Source organism: Bubalus kerabau, chromosome 1 (genome assembly GCF_029407905.1).
Source record: "Bubalus kerabau isolate K-KA32 ecotype Philippines breed swamp buffalo chromosome 1, PCC_UOA_SB_1v2, whole genome shotgun sequence".
Taxonomy (NCBI): Eukaryota; Metazoa; Chordata; class Mammalia; order Artiodactyla; family Bovidae; genus Bubalus; species Bubalus kerabau.
The window spans coordinates 75,109,043-75,129,476 of record NC_073624.1 but is presented as its reverse complement, the minus strand read 5'-3'; the positions used below and the strand labels follow the sequence as shown (position 1 = coordinate 75,129,476).

Sequence of the window (20,434 nt, the reverse complement as noted above, 5' to 3'; positions counted from 1 at the left end):
TGATATCAGAGTAACTTAAATCACAAAGAAATAGGCATTTCAGAGCTAGTATATAACTCCACAGTGTCATGAAGGACCCATGCTCTTAAGTATTTCTTCTCTAATATGCGTAGCACTTGTTTTCCATCCTTGGGTTCACTCCATGGCCCAAGATAGTTGTTGGGGCTGCAGCTGTTTCTTCTACATTCCATCTACATTCCGGGCAGCAGAAAAGAGAGTTGTAAGGAGTCCTTCCGGAAGTTTCATTTACATGTCATTGGCCAGAACTTTTTACATAGTTCAATTACACTTAACTTCAAGAGAGGCTAGGAAATAAGTCTTTCCCTGAGCACCGCCAAAATATGCACCCTCAGAACTGGTGAAAAGATGAAAAGAACAGTGGCTGTTTGATAGGTAACTAGTAGTCTGCCACAGCCATAGCTGCAGTCTTGGCCTCCTGCCACCTTTGAGCTCAGTGAGCCTCAGGAGTGGAACTCAGGCTGGCTTACCTCATGCTGCTACAGCAGTGGGAGAGAAGGAGTCCGAGGAGAGCCGGAAAGGGCCCAGGGTTACATTCCCAGGGCTCTTTTCCAGAGCTGAGCCAATTGGGTAAATCGATGCTCATCCTCTGGGGAGGAATAAGTACAGATGGTTAGAGGGACCAGAAGATCCCTGGACTACTGCTCACGCCTTGAGAGTGAAGCAGGCACCCTCTGGCGGACCATCAGGCTAGGCAGCGAGGTTTACTGTGAGGGCACCTCTTCAGTTCTCCTGCTCTGCTCCTCCTCCTGCTCAGCTTCCCCTGTGCTTCCACTCGTGAATGCCCGCTTAGCCTCTTAAGTCCCAGCTCATATGTCGCGTTCCATTGGCCCCCTTCATGACCTGCTTTCTGATCCCCAGACAGATCTCTGTTCTTTTCTATTAGTGTGTTCAGATGGAAGGAGTAACACTTCTCACATGCTAATAGAACTCTCACTTCCTGTCTCTGCCTGTTTCTCTTCCTCTTTCTCCCAAAGCTGTACTAAACTGCATTTTTTTGAAGACAAGAACCTGGTTTTATTATCTTTGCATTTCAGCTCCTCCTGCAGTACCTGACAAGCCTTAGAGGTGCTGGTGCATGCATGCTGACTAAGTCACTCCAGTCATGTCCAACTCTTTGCATTCCCATGGACTGTAGCCCGCCAAGCTCCCCTGTCCATGGGATTCTCCAGGCAAGAATACTGGAGTGGGTTACCATGTCTGCCTCCAGGGGATCTTCCTGACCCAGGGATCAAACCCACATCTCTTATGTCTCCTGCGTTAGCAGGCGAGTTCTTTACCCCTAGCGCTACCTGGGAAGCCCCTGGAACATTTACTAAGTCAGAAATGCTGATTTCCTTCTTTCCCTGTTTTATAATGAGACTGAGATCTTGACAAATTGAGTTGTTTAGTAAATAATAAAAGTAATGGACATTAAATGAGGTTTCATTAAAACCTCATTGTGTTCCAGGCATGTCCATGAGTGTTTATGTGTATTATTCTCCTCATTTTTCATATCAACCTGGTGAAGCATGTGTCACTATCCATGTTTTAAATGGAGGCGAATTGGCCAAGACTGCAGAGCAAGCAAGTGGAAAAGCTGGGATTTAAACCTGGGTTTTTCTTACTTCATTCTCTGTGCTAGCATAGCATGGACAAGACCAGGTCTTCTAAGTTTATACCTAAGCCCCAAATATTTGAATTGTATATCCCCTTTTCATGCCCTGCTTTGTTGTAACATGATAGTCCTTTAGATAATCAAAGAAGACTTGTCCAAAGACAAGTCTTCTTTGATATACACAGACATGGCTTTTTGTAGGGAGGGGCATTTTCCTAGTATTGATGCTTCATATCTGCTCAAGCCCATCCTTACAGTCTTGCTCAAATCACCAAGAACTACTTAACATCAATTGGAAGAAAAATCATAAAGTTAATCTGCTCAGTTTAAAACATGTTGGAATTTCCCTTGGGAATTGAATCGTCATATGGGTTAATGCCTGTCAGAAAAGGATGCCCCTGGGAGGACATCACCATTTAGCATTTTGCTCTTAGCAAATTTAAAGCCTTCAGGGGAAGTGAGGTGTGGACTTACTTCCCCTAACTCTTTTTAAGAGATGTCACATATTTGGGCATCAGTTTATTTGCTTCCCTGGTGGCTCAGAGGTTAAAGTGTCTGCCTCCAATGCGGGAGACCCGGGTTCGATCCCTGGGTCGGGAAGATCCCCTGGAGAAGGAAGTGGCAACCCACTCCAGTATTCTTGCCTGGAGAATCCCATGGACGGAGGAGCCTGGTAGGCTACAGTCCACGGGGTCGCAAAGAGTCGGACACGACTGAGCGACTTCACTTTCTTTCTTTCACTTATTTGCTTCAGAAGATGGATAGCCTGGCAGAGGGAGCCAGGTGAAATGTAGTGTTGCCCCATCACTCCTCTTTAAGAAGAGACTCAAGGGTTCCCGTAATTCAACACTTTGGACAGAAAACTGAACATTCATCATGCAAAACTTCTCCCTAAATGTCTAGCCACACTTGCAGTTACCCAGGAAAGAAAATGAGATATGGAACTGTAAATATTGCCTCTGCGCTGAGGACTTCTGATGCTTGGTTTCCTAAAACAGGAGATGCATCAGGTATTTCCATGATGCGGCTGTGGGCTTTCCTGTATGGTGGAGGTTAAATCCTCTTGATTAAAAAACATTATCCTTGGACGTCCCGCTTTCTCTGGGCTCTAACTAATAGTAAGGATGGCATTATAGTACTAAACCAGTAGAGGGAAAGTGAAGGGGGGAGACGAAGCAAAGGAATGGCATGGAGATAGTCATCTTATGTTGTTGGGCCATTTAAATGAATGTGAAATTGTGGCTCTAGGCCTGTTTGCTAGATGATGTGTTTTAAGCACAGTAAGAAATAAGTATTATATTGCAACCCGGTACACACATGTGGGCTTCCCAGGAGGCTCAGTGGTAAAGAATCCACCTGCCAGTGCAGGAAACACGGGAGACGCGAGTTCAATCCCTGGGTCAGGAAGATCCCCTGGAGGAGGAAACGGCAACCCACTCCAGTATTCTTTTCTGGAAAATCCCATGGACAGAGGAGCCTGGCAGGCTACAGTCCATGGGGTCACAAAGAGTCAGACATGACTCAGTGACTGAACACAGAGCACACACACACGTAAGCAAACACGCCCGTAATGAGTCACAACCTGATGTGATGTCTGAAGTCATGTATCGTGGTTACAGCAGACCCTACCTCACACCTAAAGGTTGTCATCCTAACTTTTCCCTCCCCAAATTACGATACGTACAAAAAAAACGTGATTTCTAGTCTGTGGTAAATATGCTTTAAATATATTCTTGTCAAAATATGAAGTCACAGATTTAGCTCAAATTTGTGGGAAATTGTCTATTATATAACCTGATTGTCAAAACCATTCCTCACTTTCTCATCAAGCTAATCAGACTTAAGTCCCTTCAGAAAGGAAGTCAGTCTTTGTTTTGCAGGTCAAATAAACATCAGAATGTGCGCACCTCCTTACCCTGACAACTGTCCTGAATTCTAATTCTGAGACGCAGGGAGATAGATGGATCAGTTCAATTCAGTTCAGTTCAGTTGCTCAGTCGTGTCCGACTCTTTGCGACCCCATGAATCACAGCACGCCAGGCCTCCCTGTCCATCACCAACTCCCGGAGTTCACTCAGACTCACGTCCATCGAGTCAGTGATGCCATCCAGCCATCTCATCCTCTGTCGTCCCCTTCTCCTCCTGCCCCCAATCCCTCCCAGCATCAGAGTCTTTTCCAATGAGTTAACTCTTCGCCTGAGGTGGCCAAAGTACTGGAGTTTCAGCTTTAGCATCATTCCTTCCAAAGAAATCCCAGGGCTGATCTCCTTCAGAATGGACTGGTTGGATCTCCTTGCAGTCCAAGGGACTCTCAAGAGTCTTCTCCAACACCACAGTTCAAAGGCATCAATTCTTCGGCGCTCAGCCTTCTTCACAGTCCAACTTAGATGGATGAGAGGGGTTAAAAGCTTTGCACTGAGTTGGTGCCTAGTTGAAATAAGACTCCGCTCCAAGACCTTCCCTCAGGACCGAGCCTTTCCCTAATTATCTATCTCTCGACTGATGGCTGGGAGCTTTTATATCCCAGGGTCAAGCTTGTTCAAAGATTTGATATGGATGAGAAATATGCCTCTCATTTGTAAAGGGGCAGGAAAACAATTGTGAATTAGGAAGTGAGAAGGGAGCCTTGACTGATCTTAGACATCCCCCTTCTCCCCCCGGAGCTTTCTCAGTGAGGTCGTTTTAGGAAGACCTGCCTGTGGAATGGGAGGATCTGATTCTCCTAAAATTAGGACTGGAACCCCCGGGAAGGTTTGCAAGTACCAACTAGGTCCTCAAATGAAAATAACTACCTACCTTCAAAGATAATTATGCAGAATCAATAAGGTGATACAAATGGAGGACTTTTAATCATTTTGTTTATTTATTTTTGGCTGTGCTGGATTTTCATTGCTGTGCAGGCTTTTCTCTAGTTATGGCAAAATAGGGGCTACACTCCAGCTGTGGTGCACAGGCTTCTCATTGTGGTAGCTGCTCTTGCTGCAGAGCACGGGCCCTAGGGCAAAGCACAATAGTTACGTAGCTGCTCTTGTTGCAGAGCACGGGCTCTAGGGCAAAGCACAATAGTTACGGCACATGAGATCAGTTGCACCATGGCATGTGGGATCTTCCCAGATCAGGGATCGAACCCATGTCTCCTGCATTGGCAGGCGGATTCTTTACCACTGAGCCACCAGGGAAGCCCCAAGTAAAGGACTTAATGAAGCTCTGGGTGCATAGTTAACGCCTGCTCTGGGTTTAGTATCATTGCTGTTGCTGTAGTTAATCGACCCCTCTACTAACAGTGCAGATGAAGTACTCCTCAGCCCCATGCCTAACATCTGTGGGCCCCAGCCAGTTTTTCTGTGCTCGGTCCACACCCTGCAACCAGCACCCCTTGGCGACTCCTTGGACCTAGGACCCACCTCTGGTGGCAGATTCTACTCCCAGAAAGACAGACTTGGGTAAGAAGCCCTCTTGCACCCTGCAGGTGGACACAGGGTATCTGGGAAGGCAAGTCAGGGTTCTGACCTCCTGGAGCTTGCTCTAGAAAGGGCTGGATACAGGTTTTGATATATTCCCCCTCCTAACAGATTTCTCAGCTGGACAGGGGAGGGCAGGAGCCCTGCATATAATCAATTGGGATTAGACATGAGTGTGTCTTTAATGTAAGAATTAAGTGTTGTCTTGATGGCCTTAATGATCCCAAATTCAGTTAAAGTCAGACCCCTTGAATAAACAAATGGAAACTACAGAAAAAAGACAAGTTACTAGATAACCAATGCCTTGTTTTCGTTGCAGGCACTGGCTTTCAGGCCTCAGGCTACAACTTCAACACCTATGACTGGAGAAGTCCCAAACCAAGAGGCAGCTTGTCCCCAGTCACTAAGCCTCGAAGCCAGACTTACCCAGATGTGGGACTAAGTAACGAAGAGTGGGACCGGTCCACCGTCAGTGGGTAAGGTTTTCACCAAGTGCTGCCCTGTCCCAACTGCTTCCGGGTCATTTGGGCCGGATGTGGACTTCTGTACTTCCTGTGGCACCTCCTGCTCACGTTGGAAGGGTTCATGAAGCCACTGTCACCGTCCATGCTGGCCCCATGGCTGATTCAAAGACTTGAGCCTGCCCAGCAGGAATCTGGGCTCTACCACACACACGTTTCCCCAAATGAGAACAACAGTAGCACATGGGGAAAATCTGCTTCTGTAAACCATGCCCTCACTCTGTGACTGGTTCCCTCTGCTTTCACTTAGAAGGTGGTTTCACACTGTGTGTGTGTGTGTGTGCGTGTGTGTGTGTTTGTGTGTGTTAGTCGCTCAGTTGTATCCGACTCTTTGCGACCCCATGGACTGTAGCCTGCCAGGCTCTTCTGTCCATGGGATTCTCCAGGCAAGAATACTGGAGTGGGTTGCCATTTCCTTCTCCAGGGGATCTTCCCGACTAAGGGATCAAACTCAGATCTCAGGCATTGCACGTAGATTCTTTACCATCTGAGCCACCACAGAAGCCCAGCTTCACATAAAATTACACACAAAAAAATTTTTTTTAAACTGAGGATTCGATATTTTTAACTGAGACTCTATTTTAGCAGTGTGCTCCTTACCAAAATATTTTAAGGAAACTCATAAATCTGATAGCATTTAACTGATCTATACTGATGTACGGGGAAAACATGTTTTTCTCTCTCAAGGAACACTTTGATTTCTTCTTCCCTTCAGATAGGGTAGCTGAAAGATATCCCCACCAGTGCCATGTTGACGCAACTCACTCAGCAATATCCGTGAATTCAGTTATTAAGACCATGGTCTTTCCAGTCTTTGAGACGTTTTTAATTTCCTACAGTGTCTTTCTGTTAGAACTGGCCTGACTTGGAGGCCACAACTGAAAGAAAGCCAGATCCAAAATGAATCTCTATTTTGTGTGTGAGATGAAGGGGAGGGAGATTCTGGATCCAAATACATATATATATATATATATATATATATATAGGCTTCCCAGGTGGTGCTAATGGTAAAGAACCCACCTGCCAATGCAGAAGACATAAGAGATGAGGGTTCAATCCCTGGGTCAGGAAGATCACCTGGAGGAGGGCATGGCCACCCACTCTGGTATTTGTGCCTAGAGAATCCCATGGACAGAGGAGCCTGGCAGTCTACAGCCCATGGGGTCGCAAAGAGTTGGACACAACTGAAGCAGTTTAGCACAGCATGACACACATGTGTGCGCGCACACATACATACACACACACACACACACGTATGTATTTGGGCTTCCTAAATGGTGCAAAGAATCTGCCCGCAGGAGATTCAGGTTCAATTCCTGTGGTTGGGAAAATCCCCTAGAAAAGAAAATGGCAACCCACTCCAGTATTCTTGGCTGGAGAATCCCATGGACAGAGGAGCTTGGCAGGCTACAGTCCATAGGATTGCAAAGAGTTGGATATGACTGAGTGACTGAACACACACACACACATGTATATAAATGGATATATACATATATATTTGGTAAGTTCTTAACCAAGACTGTGCTTTTGGACAGCAGTTTCACAGGGGCTCCCGACAGTACCGAGGCCGAGCAAGAGGAGAACTTCTGGTCCCAAGCGCTGGAGGATCTGGAAACCTGTGGACAATCCGGGATTCTGAGAGAACTTGAGGTAGCCTCGGTCCTGCCACTTACTCTCATTGTTTCTACATTCATTTTTTTTGGTCCTTTTGAGTTGGCATTAGTCACACCAGTTCATTTAAAAGCTTTAACCCCTTTCCACAGGAGAAAGCTGACAGGCGTGTGTCTTTGAGAAACATGAATCTCTTGGTAGCTACCCTTTCTGTTTATATTTTTGCTTGTGAAGCTGCCTTCCCTGCCCCCTTGCCTTTCGGACAGTGATTTGATTTTATCCAATGCAGTTAAAAGTATTTCTTTCCCCCTTTCTGCCCCCACCCTGAGCTTACTGACCTGTGGCTTCTCTGCCATTGCTCCTTGCTAACCCTGACTGTCCCTGTTTGCCACCGGATCGCTCAGGCGAGCTCAGTCTCAGCAGTGGCGTCTCTCATTCTCTGATTTGCTTTAGAAAGGTTTCTTTGGCATGTTTTCATTTGTATCTGGTAGAGACGTTAATTTGATTGTGAAGAGGAACATAAGAGGAATTTGATTTTACTTCATTTTGCCCTTAAAGTAGATGACAATGCAGCTGGTTAAAAAAAGGCCAGTCTGTTTGATCAGCAGCCAAAATATTACAGAGTACATTGCTGTTAATTGCAAATCCTGCTTCTGTGCTAACTTAGTGTGAATTCAAGGACTTGCAGAGAGATGGAGTATAATAGCAGAACTCCTGGTGAGTTCTTTAATCAAAGCCGTAAATTTGCTGACAGTATTCACACTTTGGTCTGGGAAGTCCTGGACTGTTTCCTTTTATGTTCTTTTAAATTTTCTGAGCTGTAAAAAAGAAAGTGGCAAAAGTCTCATTTTTATTTTGATGTCGTATGAGGTCCCCAAGTCACCATAAGGAATGTGAATGGCCTAACTGGGTGGAACTTTTGCAGTTCTAAAATGATGACTCATCTTTATATTATTTTGCTTCTCAGTTGCATGTGTGGATATTTTATGTGACTCCAATGTTTGTGAATCTGCAAAGAGAATTATAAAGAAAAATATTAGTTTGAATTTGTAAACATCATGGTATTACCTGGCATGAATTTCAACTTCAGAGCACAGTTAAAGGACCTGGAGATGGATACTCCTACAAAATGTAAATAAATTAAGATGTTAGCAACTGATTTGTTTTCATGCAACTTTCAAAAAATATAGAATGCTTAAGTATCAGGTAGCTTATTTAAACTTTTACCACTTCCTGTATGGAGAATGATCAGCATTGTACCAAATTGAATAAAGATCTCAGTTCACATTTTTTTAACATAGTACTGCTTTTAAAAGCATGTTTTGGCTTATATGCCTTTTGCATTTTTCATTTTGAAATCTCATTTGAAGAACCCATTTTTCTTCTCATAGCTTCTTCTACATTAGGTATTAACAAAGTGAAGATGATGTAAAAAGTAATACAGTCAGGTTGTGTTTTCACCCAGAAATTGAGTTACCTGATGAAAACAACATCCTTCAGTATAGAATTTATGTTGCAACAGCCAATAGATTTTTTCTAACATCACTTCAGGCAGGTGTGGCCCTTGAAATTATATATCCAGGAAAAAAAAGAATGGGTTGAATTTAATAGTCAAAAAGAAATAAAATTTTCAACTAGAATGATTGACAAATCCATAAATTAGAGTCTTATTCACACTTTTAGCACAAGGAATATTCACTTATTAGTTTGAATGAACTCTGATCCCTTGATTTCAAGTGCTACTATGCCAAAAATATTATTGGAGCTAGGTTCCTGCATATGAAATTTATATCTAGCATTAAAAGTTAAAGCACACTATAAATGTAACAAATGTAGAAGATTAGCTAAGATAAAAAATGATTACAATTGAAATGAAAATGAAAATTATACTAGTCATTTTCCCCATTGCTAGCAATAATTTAGGTTCAGCTTTAGTGCTGAAAAATGTACAGTTTTAACAAGAGAGAGAAATTCAAACTAAGATTTTAGACAAGTTACTTTATCTCTTTTATCAGTTATTTCTTCTTTAAAATACAGGGATTATAATGACTAATGCTTATATGACACAACACAGAACATGGCACTTAATAAATGCTCAATAGAAATTATTTTTTTGCTACTTCTTTGAGTAATGAATACTGTCTTAACTATTTTTTCCTTAGTATAACATAAGAAGAAGGTTTAACTAAATGTCAAATAGAGAACTTTTGGACATACTCCTTCTAAGCTGTATGCACGTCGGTTATCTCACTGATGATTTTGAAAATGTATAAATTACAAATTGTGCAAAATGAAAATTGGTGGTACATACTCGTGAAGCAAAAACAAATCTTAAGAAACTTTAAATAATTACTTTTTTTTAAATTTTGTATTTGTGTTTTAATTTTAATATTCCTGCAGGGATGTCACTAATTCAGTTGATATTCACTTTAAACAAAGCCATCAATTCATCCTTTGAAAATGTGATCTGAAGACCTTTTGATACTATGTCATTGCTTCCATCAGAACCATTTCTAGATCAGATTATGACTTCTGTTACGGCTAAGGCTTATCAAAGTAGAACAGTTGTCTCCCGCTGTAGTGATTAATTTGATTTCCAATGTGCTTCCTGCCAGTCTAATGAAAAATGAGTATGAAAAATAAATGTTAACAAAGCAAATAATTAGTCTAAGTAGGTAAAAACAATAGGTGGATGCTCACCACAGCAAGAAAATAATCGTCTAATGGTTTCAGGAACAGCAGATTAAACAAGGAATGATATATGTGAGTTAAGTACCATAAAATAAAAGGATGTCCCATGTTACCAACAAGCTAGTAATAAAAAGGTTTCAATTAAAGGAAATTTATCTGAAATAAACCATGATATGGATAATTCACACTGGATAAATAATAAGTTTTTTTTTTTTTTACTAAAAAAGCCAATTTTAAATGTTTCAACTTCATGCTCGACTAAGAATCAATATAGCCTAGTAGGCAAGATTAAAGGTTTTGGAGACATTGCTAGGGTTGCAATCCCAGACTCTTGGGCAAGTTGCTTCATTGATCCAGGCATCCCCTTCCTAAGTTAAATGAGGAGGTATAATAAGTATAATACTTTATCATATAGAGTTATTGTAAGTATTTAATGGTATTCTACATATACACACACATATATGGTACTTAGCACATATTAACACTCTAACTTCTTTTTTTCAAAATTATCATTAAGATAACTGATGTAGTCAAGATATTCGTAAGTTCACTTATTTTGTTTCTTTTCTACATACCTGTGTGCCAATACTTGGCTGTCATTTAGAAATCTTGTTAGTGGCATGTATATAGCTGAACACCAGGTGAAGCTTGGAATTATAAAATCCTAGTGAGGTAACAAATAAAAACTCTACTCACTTTGCAGTGTTCCCTCCTGAGCAGTAATTTTAGATGGTGCACTCGGCTCATTTACTACCTATGGGACCTTGGGTAGGTCAGTCTCTTTGTGCCTTAGATTCCTCTCCTATAAATTAGGAGGAATAACAGCACTTAACTCATAAAGTTGTTAAATGTCTGCATACATTCAAAGGACTCACATTACACTTCTGTTACATTTAGCATCAGTATCAATATAAACCACTAGATCATGTTGTAATGATCATTCATCATGATCATTCGTCATTCCATATGGCATGTGGAATTTTTTTCGGGCAGATTCGCTGATGCTGGTATACCATTATGTAACTGTTATATGGAAGAATACAGAGCTGGCTACAGGCATATTTGCAGAATTTTAGCATCCTCTAACCATGAGAAATGAACATTCCCAACATGATACTGGTTTCAAATGCTTTTTTTTTTTGTTCCACTTCTGAGACTCAGTCATTTTTGAGAGCTAATCTTGCCATTTGTTGTGTATTATACAGGGACAATATATTTGAAACTGAACACTTCTCAATTCACTGGTAAAATTCAAGTCCCTTTGCTTTTGAGCAAAGGGTTGATTCCAGTAGCACGTCTCTTTGAGGATCTTACACATGGGTCATTTCTAAGAAACAATGACCTATACCAAGTAATGTGGAGACCTAACTCATCTACTGACTTCTCGGGGTGGCCACGTGGCCAAAGGGAAGACAGTACACCAAAGCTAGGCAGGCAACATTGAGTAGGAGCCCTCGCTTTTGTATCAGTAGCCTCATTTCAGCCTGTTGTTACCTACGGGTGGGGCTGGAGGTGCTGCCTGATCTCCAATAAGAAGTTCTTAGTTCATTTCTGTAAGATATATTGAAGGTTGCCTGATAAGTCCCATCTTTAGAGCCCACTCAGTGGAAAGTTTCTGCTTAAAAATGTAGTTTGCAGTAAGCAGATGTTAGAGCTCTTCAGCGTGCCTCCAAACTGCCAGGGGTGGTATTTGCTTAAATAAACTCAATGGCTTAAGTACTTAAATTGGATTTGTTATGTGCATTGTAAATGTCTCTTGTGAAGCATTTTCCCAGACTTTCATGGTGCAGTCAGTACCTCCATTCTCCAGCCTTTGGCTATGTCCTGAAGAGACTGTATTTTGACTGAGCAGGAGAAATGTGCTTCATGTTGAGCAGCCAAACCTTCCTCTTACTCGATGGCTTAATTGTTTCTGAAAATTGTCACTGCCGCAGGCAACGATCATGTCGGGGAGCACGATGAGTTTGAATCACGAGGCCCCTTCATCTCGCAGTCAGCTGGGGCGACAGGCCAGCTTCCAGGAACGGAGCAGCTCCCGGCCACACTATAGCCAGACCACTCGCAGCAACACTCTGCCCTCAGATGTGGGCAGGAAATCTGTCACCCTGAGAAAAATGAAGCAGGAAATAAAGGAGATCATGTCCCCAACTCCTGTGGAGCTGCACAAGGTCAGGAAACTCTCTTCTCTTCCCTTGGGGGTCATGTTTCATAGCCATTCTGCTCAGCATTGAGTGCCCTGATTTGAGCATGATCATGACACTCCACTGTGGGCTCAGCCGAGGAAAGAAGCCAGAGCTTAAGGGCAGATCATCAGAGACCGATGGTTCTCAAAACATGATCTTTGAGAGGTGATTTCATAAAACAGAGAACATTGGCTTTCAAGTAGTGAATTGATCACAGATGTATTTATGGCCAAACTCTTCCTGCAGAAGCTTGAGGTTCTAGTGTCAAGTGGAGCTTCAATGAGTTGGTCTGTTATTTCAACTTGATTGGAAGGGGAAAAGATTTTCTAAATGCTGTACACTCCTAGCTACACTGAAAAGGGGTTTCCAGGGTGATATTAGAAGGATTAATCATCAATTACAGATTTCTCAGTAGATGGTTATGTTATTCACGGAGTGTAAACTTCTCTTGAGACATAATTTAGATGTCCTTGGTCTAGACAAGATAAGGCCTGGTTATGTTTCATCTCTGCTAAGGCGGTTGCCTCACTTTGCTTCATGGATGAAAACTCAAAGTTGCAAACAAAGCTGAGTTCAAGTTGCTGGCAGAATTTAAACAAGGCAGGTGTAGGTGACAGTATCTGTGGAGCCCAGGGCCAACGAAATCAATGGAAGGGAGGTTTCTCTGGTTTTCTTTTGTAGAACTCGCTTTTTGTTGCAGTTAATACATAAGGAGGTATAGTTAGTAACTGTCTCACTCCATTCTTCTTACAAAGAAGATCTGTAGTTAGTAATCTGTTAACTAGAGATAAGTTATTTGTCTTACCCAGAAGAGCAAATAAATGTCAGGTTAAGAAGGGGTAACAGGCCAACTACTCTCCTTTTCCTCTAAAGACTTTAGTCTCCCTCAGTTCAGTTCAGTCGCTCAGTCGTGTCCAACTCTTTGTGACCCCATGAATTGCAGCACGCCAGGCCTCCCTGTCCACCACCGACTCATCTCCTTACCCACCTATTAACAGTAGCTATTTTGCTGCTGACAAAGGCTGTGGTGAAAGAAAGGATTGTGTGGGAGGTTGGATTCTGAATTCGTGTTCCAATCCTGGGTTCATTCTTTCTTTACTCATTGATTCATTCATTCAGTACATAGATTGTGCATTTATTTACTTAAAGAATGTATTGTAAATCTCCAAGGAGCACATTGTCTACTGGGAAGACAGTCCAGAAAACAGTGGGAAGATAATGGGATTACCACAACGACAGACACAAGACTAGACTGTCTTTGGAGATGGGGGCACCCTAACCCACTAAGGGCTTCCCTGGTGGCTCAGACAGTACAGAATCTGCCTGCAGTGCAAGAGACCCAGATTCGATTCCTGGGTTGGGAAGATCCCCTGAAGAAGGAAATGGTAGCCCACTCCAGTAGCCTTGCCTGGAGAATTCCACAGACGGGGGAACCGTATGGGTTACAGTCCTTGGGGTCGCAGAGTCAGACACAACTGAGTGACTGACACTAACCCACTACAGAGGAATGAGAAATGCTTCCTAGATGTAGGTGTTGACTCTGCAGGAAGGTGGAGGATGGGAAAGCATTCCAAAGCACAGAAAGAAACATATACAGAAGGATGTCGAAGATTGCAGTGTACTGAGACAGTGCAAATACGCCAGCATGACTAGAGCCTTGTGCATTAAGAGACATTACAGACTTTACAGAAAAGTCAAGACATCTCTGATATTTTAGGGTGGGGACCCAGCTTTAGCCTATTGCCACAAGTTAGTTTATCCAGTTACCCTGAATTGATGTGTCTGTCTGGTAAACATCAGGCTTCACCACCTGTCACATATCCTAATTGGCTAATTGACAAACACCATTAGGAGGCTGTAAGGACTCCCTTGGTGATTAAATTGCAGACGCTGCATAGTCACTTCTAATTCTGCTGCACCGTGAGGAGGGCTGGCCCCTCCTGATTCCCTCAGTTATTTACGAACACTGCCTTCCCGTCTTCTCTAAAAGTCTGCTGCCCAGGAAAACAAGTGTTCTGGGTAACTCACCTTCCTTCAACACCAAAGGGAAAGGGTAACAATGAGTGCCTGCTATGCGCTGTATTTTTTCTCGTTTTTAGCCCCTCACACAATAGCATGTCTTAGCATTTATTTTCCCCATCTACAGGATAGGGAAAGGCTTCCTAGGTGGCTCAGTGGTAAAGAACCCTCCTGCCAATGAAGAAGACTCAATCCGTGGGTCAGGAAGATCCCCTGGAGGAGGAAATGACAACCCACTCTAGAATTCTTGCCTGGAGAATCCCCATGAATAAAGGGCCCTGGCAGGCTACAGTCGATGGGGCTGCAAAAGAGTCAGACATGGCTGAGTGATTAAACAACAGGATAGAGAAATAGCAAGTGTAGAAGAGAGCCATTTTTCCTTCTGGAGTGAAGCAGTCTCTTCAAAGGAAGATTCCTTGGTAGCCCAGCAATGCAAAAGGCTTCTCTCCTCATCCCTCCTATACTGAAAGCAGTCAGCAAAGATCATGACAGTAAATTGGCTATGCAAGTTGTTATAGCTGACGTTTTAAAAAGTGTGCTGAAAATAGATCTCTCTTTAAAGGCATCATGCACTTAGCACCGTGAGTGGCAGTGGATGGACTGGTTGGAACATTTGTGTGGCAGTGTGTGAACTGAGAGACCACAGATCACAGACTATGCTAGACCCACTTGACCTAGCAAATGGGTTGCTTCTTTTTTCCTTCAGTTTACTCATTTCCCTCTATAGTGGCACTAAGTGCATTTCCCATGTGGCTTCACTCTTCTTCCAAATTGGTGCCAAACAAAATAAGGTGCTCAGAAGTAGATGGTGTCCTGGGCATTATAAGACACCCAAAATGAGCTTGTGATGTGAAAATGTGGCAGAGGAGCCTGCAGCCTGACGGTATGGAATTGTGGGAGTGGTGGGTGCTCACATCTCAGGCAGCTTTGTGGGTGTGAATTCAGTGACCCTGATAGTCCATTCATATGTTTGCTGCTAAACCCACACTCCAGTTTTGAAACACTTAAAGGGAGAAATGGTGATTAGAAGAGTCACTTTACTCAGAGCAGAGACTGGTAATTGTATTTGTGTCTTGATTGCGGGCACCCTTTGAACGAAGATTACCTGACACCATGAAAAAGCAAGTGCTTTGTTGATTGAATTGAATTATCTTCCCATTGGGGTGCTTGGACTGTAGCCCGCCAGGCTCATCTGTCCATGGGATTTCCCCAGGCAAGAATACTGGAGTCCATAGCCATTTCCTTCTCCAGGGGATCTTCCCGACCCAAGAATCGAACCTGCATCTCCTACATTGACAGGCAGTCTTTACCTCTGAGCCACCAGGGAAGCCCAGGGTTCTATTAGCCTGAACTAAACCTTCATAGAAGTAGGAAAAGGTACTCTTTGGGGGGTGGTATGGAGATGGGGCCAGAGAAAGAGAAAAACATCCCTTCCTCAAGTTGAAAATAACCCGAAGTCAGACTGCATGCATGGCTTGCCGAGCGGAATGAAGGCTGATTCTCATTGAGCCCCTTGGGTGGACTTTTCTCCACTGACTTAGTAGAGAAATTTCTAAGGGGCTGCAGAGACCAGAGTAAAGAAGCTGGGTAGGGTCAATAGCACCCCATTCTGAAAACACATGGTGTTATTTTCCAGTTGCCATCTTTCTCGGGGCTGTGTGCCTCTTGGTGAAAGCTGTCTCCATGAGAACAAGTTGTGGATCTGTCTGTCCAAGCCAGTACCTTCAAACTCTTACTGTCACTAGAAGCTGCATCAAGAGGATAGGAATGAATGGGCCAGTATCCATCCCCATTCCTGGGGAGAACAGGAAAACACAAAAGCCACACCATCTCCTGATGATGGGTTACTAGCATCATCCTCATACAAAAAGAATAAAGTGTGGGCTTAATCTTCCAATTTCTTGAGCTTCAACAGACTCTTTATCATCTGCCCCTCATTTTCCACCCAGTCCTCCTTGCCAATCCCTTGTCTTCCTTCAGACCTTCCAAAAATGCTGAGCTCAGGTGAGAGGCTACATTTTTTTTTTTAATTTCACACCATCTACTGTGTCCAAGGGTCTGCCATCTCCTAACAAGTCTTCTGTCCTTCATTCCTGAACCCCAAAGACTAGTTATCCTTCCTGACACTTGAGAATAAACACAGAACACAGCCTCACTTCCCCTTTCGGCCCTGTGGTTGGAGCAGGACGTTGGAGCTGGAGTGATGATTTGGTACTTAGACTCGGGGGAGGGACAGTGAGGGTGTCACAGGGAAGTGATGCTTGTGTCTCTCAGACTTTTTTGGCTGAGACGTTATCCAAAATACATCTTACCTCACAACTCAGTACACACATACACTCACACTTATATATTGGGTTGGCCAAAAAGTTCATTTGGGTTTTTCTGTAAGATCTTATGTAAAAATTCAACAAACTTTTTGGCCACCCTAATAGGTATTGAATAAATGAATCCAAAAATTGACTTGTTTTGTTTCTTTTCAAATGCTGTCATATTAAGCTGATTTCAAGACTTATTAATGGGTAGCAACTACAAGTTTACAGACTATAGCCTTAGAGAATAATTTGGCATGTGAACCTCTGATGACGTTTACCATCATCACATGGGGTACCTGTTAAAATGTGGGTTCCTAAGCCCAACCCAGACTTACCTGGTCAGCATTTTCTGGGAGTTGAGGCAAAAAAACAACATTTTAACAACCCCTTAGTGGATTCTTTTGCACCTGAAGATTGGGAATCACTCCTGTAGGTTTTGCTAGCAGGAGGTGGTTATTTTGTGTCAGGGAGATCCAAGGCAACAGCTGAGTGGCTGAGCAAAGAGGAAATGAGTTTGCATTGTTAACCCTGGAGCTTCTAAATTTTATCTTTAAAATTAATTCTGCTTTGTATCACTATTTTAGCTTATCATAGATTTTTTTTCTCTTTGCAGATAAGGAGCTTGTGATCTTAGCTGCATTTCATTGATAACCCCTCTTTTCCTTCTGAAGCTTAAATATTCTTTCGTGTCTGCTTAATATATTTCTGAGATAAATTCTAGCTTCACTTCTCTTTGCATATTTTAAGGCAAAAATCTTTTTTCTGTAGATTCACATTCAGAGCATTTGGACTTAAAAAAAATCATTTCCTTTTGTCCTGTCGTTTGTGTTTTTCAATCAGATTGTATTCCTTTATTGTATGCAGCTGTTTTGTTTTTTACAGAAAGTTTTTTAAAATTATTTTCCAGAATCTTCTGCTATTTATAGCTGCGGATAGCTCGACTCTTGAACATTTGAGTCACTCACAAGGAACCCCTTTATTCTTATAGCTACATTTGCTGCCATCAGCTTTTCTCTCAGCCAAGTTCACTTTGCCATTTCAACATATTGGAGTGTTTTGAGAGTGTACTTTTGTTCTTCTTTATATGATAAAGTTGTTTTACTTCTTGGAAGTAGTGTCATTTTGGGTGTTTAGTGCCCACGTCTTTTTCAATATTCTCAAGTCAGGCTGAACCCTAGGAGGAAATATGAAATGGAAATACATATCTTATTTTCAATGTGACTCCTCACCAGATATTTGCAGTTGGTACTCAAGGTTAAATGAACTGTCAGGCCAAGGTTTGGCCACAACCTGCCAGTCATGAGTCACGTCACTTTTCTGAACCTCAGTTTGCTCACTTACCAAGAACGGGGCTGGATCACTCATTATCACGAGAGAGTTCACAAATAGCGTTTCCCAGGTGAAGTCACCTTCAGTCTTACCTCAACTCTGCAGTGACAGAAACCCAGGAAATGAGAGCTCCTCAGAATCCTCGCCTTAAGGATGATTCAGGCAGCCATTTTAGAGTCTCCACAGACGGAGTTGTACACTGGAATAACACCCTCTTTACAAAGAGAAATGGATGTGTATCACGTCAGTGTGGCAAGCATATTCTCTCCCTGTAAAACCAGGGGCAGCTAACAATCAATGTGGAATTGCAGAGTAAGGGTTGGAATTTAGGTTGTACATTTTATGTGAGCAATGACATCCAGCCCTGACAGCCCTTAAAATGGATTTTTTCCATCAGCTTCCCTTGTCTGTAATTTAAGACATACTTCTCAAAAATGTAAAAAACAAAATTATATACAAATGATTGGCTCATGTGGGAAAAAAAAGTTTTTTACCTCAGGATAAAATAGTGGGATAAAAACATTTGTGCAAAGGGAAGATAAAGAAAATAATATATATGTATCAGTCCAAGGAGGGGGAGAAAAAGAATGTCAGAATAAGATTTCCTAGTTAAAATGAAAGCTGCTCAATGACTTACAGTGAAATACAAGCAAAGCCTTTGAGCTTCTCTCTTCTAAGGGACAGAGCTCTATTTGCATCCTATCACTTCTCATCAAGTTGCCGTCCACTTTTACAGAGGCTGAGCTCTGAGCCATAGAAATGCTAAGTCAAACAGAGGTGCGGTACCTTAGACTCAGATGACCCTTAGGCGGGCTTGTTAGGCAGTGTTCCAGTGTGCCTGATTTCCCAGTCTTTGATCTCTCATTTCTGTCAAGGACCCACCACCATCCCTCTTCAGAAATGCTAATAACTTCCCTTAAGTCTAGCCCTGGCCTGGGGATCATTCTTCCTCTTCTGATGGCTTTGCTTGTCTCTGCTGTGATCAAATGCGTTTATTAATAGATTATATTCTGTTATCTACGGAATGTTCACTTACAAATGAGGAGACTCCCTGAGGGTCACTGTGTTTCTCTCCAGGTCCTTGGAAAGAAGCCTGCTGAAGCTCTTCATCCACCATCCTTCTGCTCCATTGCTTGTCTGTTGAGGTCTGGGAGGGCTGCAGTGAGGATCACATTGATAGTGGTTTAGCCTAGAGCTGCTCTCTTTCTTCCCCTTAGATGAAGCACAAAGTTCGTTCTTATTCGAGGACCTTTGTAGTGCCAAACCACAGCCTTCCTTGGGATGAGGAAATTACACCAGCAGTGTTCGTGCTCAGTGCAGTGAAAGTTTGGTAGGTTGTAACTTGGCCAACAAAGGTCCATCTACTCGAAGCTATGGTTTTTCCAGGAGTCATGTATGGATATGAGTTCAGTTCAGTTCAGTTCAGTTCAGTCGCTCAGTAGTGTCCGACTCTTTGCGACCCCATGAACCGCAGAACGCCAGGCCTTCCTGTCCATCACCAACTTCCAGAGTTTACCCAAACTCATGTCCACTGAGTCGGTGATGCCATCCAGCCGTCTCATCCTCTGTCGTCCCCTTCTCCTCCTGCCCTCAATCTTTCCCAGCATCAGGGTCTTTTCCAGTGAGTCAGTTCTTCGCATCAGGTGGCCAAAGTATTGGAGTTTCAGCTTCAACATCAGCCCTTCCAATGAACACCCAGGACTGATCTCCTTTAGAATGGACTGGTTGGATCTCCTTGCAGTCCAAGGGACTCTCAAGAGTCTTCCCCAACACCACAGTTCAAAAGCATCAATTCTTCAGCGCTCAGCTTTCTTTATAGTCCAACTCTCACATCCATACACGACTACTGGAAAAACCATAGCCTTGACTAGACGGGTCTTTGCCAACAAAGTAATGTCTCTGCTTTTTAACATGCTGTCTAGATCGGTCATAATTTTCCTTCCAAGGAGTAAGCGTCTCTTAATTTCATGGCTGCAGTCACCATCTGCAGTGATTTTGGAGCCCAAAAAAATAAAGTCTGTCACTGTTTCCACTGTTTCTCCATCTATTTCCCATTGAAATGATGGGACCAGATGCCATGATCTTCGTTTTCTGAATGTTGAGTTTTAAGCCAACTTTTTCATTCTCCTTTCACCTTCATCAAGAGGCTCTTTAGTTCTTCTTCACTTTCTGCCATAAGGGTGGTGTCATCTGCATATCTGAGGTTATTGAGATTTCTCCCGGCAATCTTGATTCCAGCTGGTGCTTCTTCCAGCCCAGCGTTTCTCATGATGTAATCAGCATATAAGTTAAATAAGCAGGGTGACAATATACAGCCTTGACGTACTCCTTTTCCTATGTGGAACCAGTCTGTTGTTCCATGTCCAGTTCTAACTGTTGCTTCCTGACCTGCATACAGGTTTCTCAAGAGGCAGGTCAGGTAGTCTGGTATTACCATCTCTTTCAGAATTTTCCACAGTTTATTGTGATCCATACAGTCAAAGGCTTTGGCATAGTCAATAAAGCAGAAATAGATGATTTTTCTGGAATTCTCTTGCTTTTTCCATGATCCAGCAGATGTTGGCAATTTGATCTCTGGTTCCTCTGCCTTTTGTAAAACCAGCTTGAACATCTGGAAGTTCACGGTTCACATATTGCTGAAGCCTGGCTTGGAGAATTTTGAGCATTCCTTTACTAGTGTGTGAGATGAGTG

General features: G+C 42.8%; 1 protein-coding gene and 1 long non-coding RNA gene across 6 annotated transcripts in view; one reads left to right on the top strand and one right to left on the bottom strand.

Moving 5' to 3' along the window:
* Positions 1-20,434, top strand: part of GRIP1 (glutamate receptor interacting protein 1) — a 473,319-nt gene that overhangs the window by 436,185 nt on the left and 16,700 nt on the right. For all 3 annotated transcript variants that reach the window (XM_055579837.1, XM_055579830.1, XM_055579839.1), the window contains 3 exons: positions 5,396-5,552; positions 7,136-7,247; positions 11,834-12,067. In XM_055579837.1, coding sequence (XP_055435812.1) covers positions 5,396-5,552; positions 7,136-7,247; positions 11,834-12,067 — 503 coding nt within the window. The remainder of the gene's footprint in view (positions 1-5,395; positions 5,553-7,135; positions 7,248-11,833; positions 12,068-20,434) is intronic.
* On the bottom strand, positions 7,389-18,900 carry LOC129651182 (uncharacterized). Of its 3 annotated transcripts, none has more exons than XR_008714065.1 (4): positions 18,779-18,900; positions 17,835-17,956; positions 10,596-10,701; positions 7,389-8,217 (listed from the first exon to the last, which is right to left on the bottom strand). It is a non-coding gene; the product is annotated as an uncharacterized LOC129651182 (long non-coding RNA). The 3 variants fall into 3 exon arrangements; XR_008714066.1 differs by lacking the exon at positions 18,779-18,900 and adding an exon at positions 18,380-18,424; XR_008714064.1 differs by lacking the exons at positions 17,835-17,956; positions 18,779-18,900 and adding an exon at positions 16,749-17,631.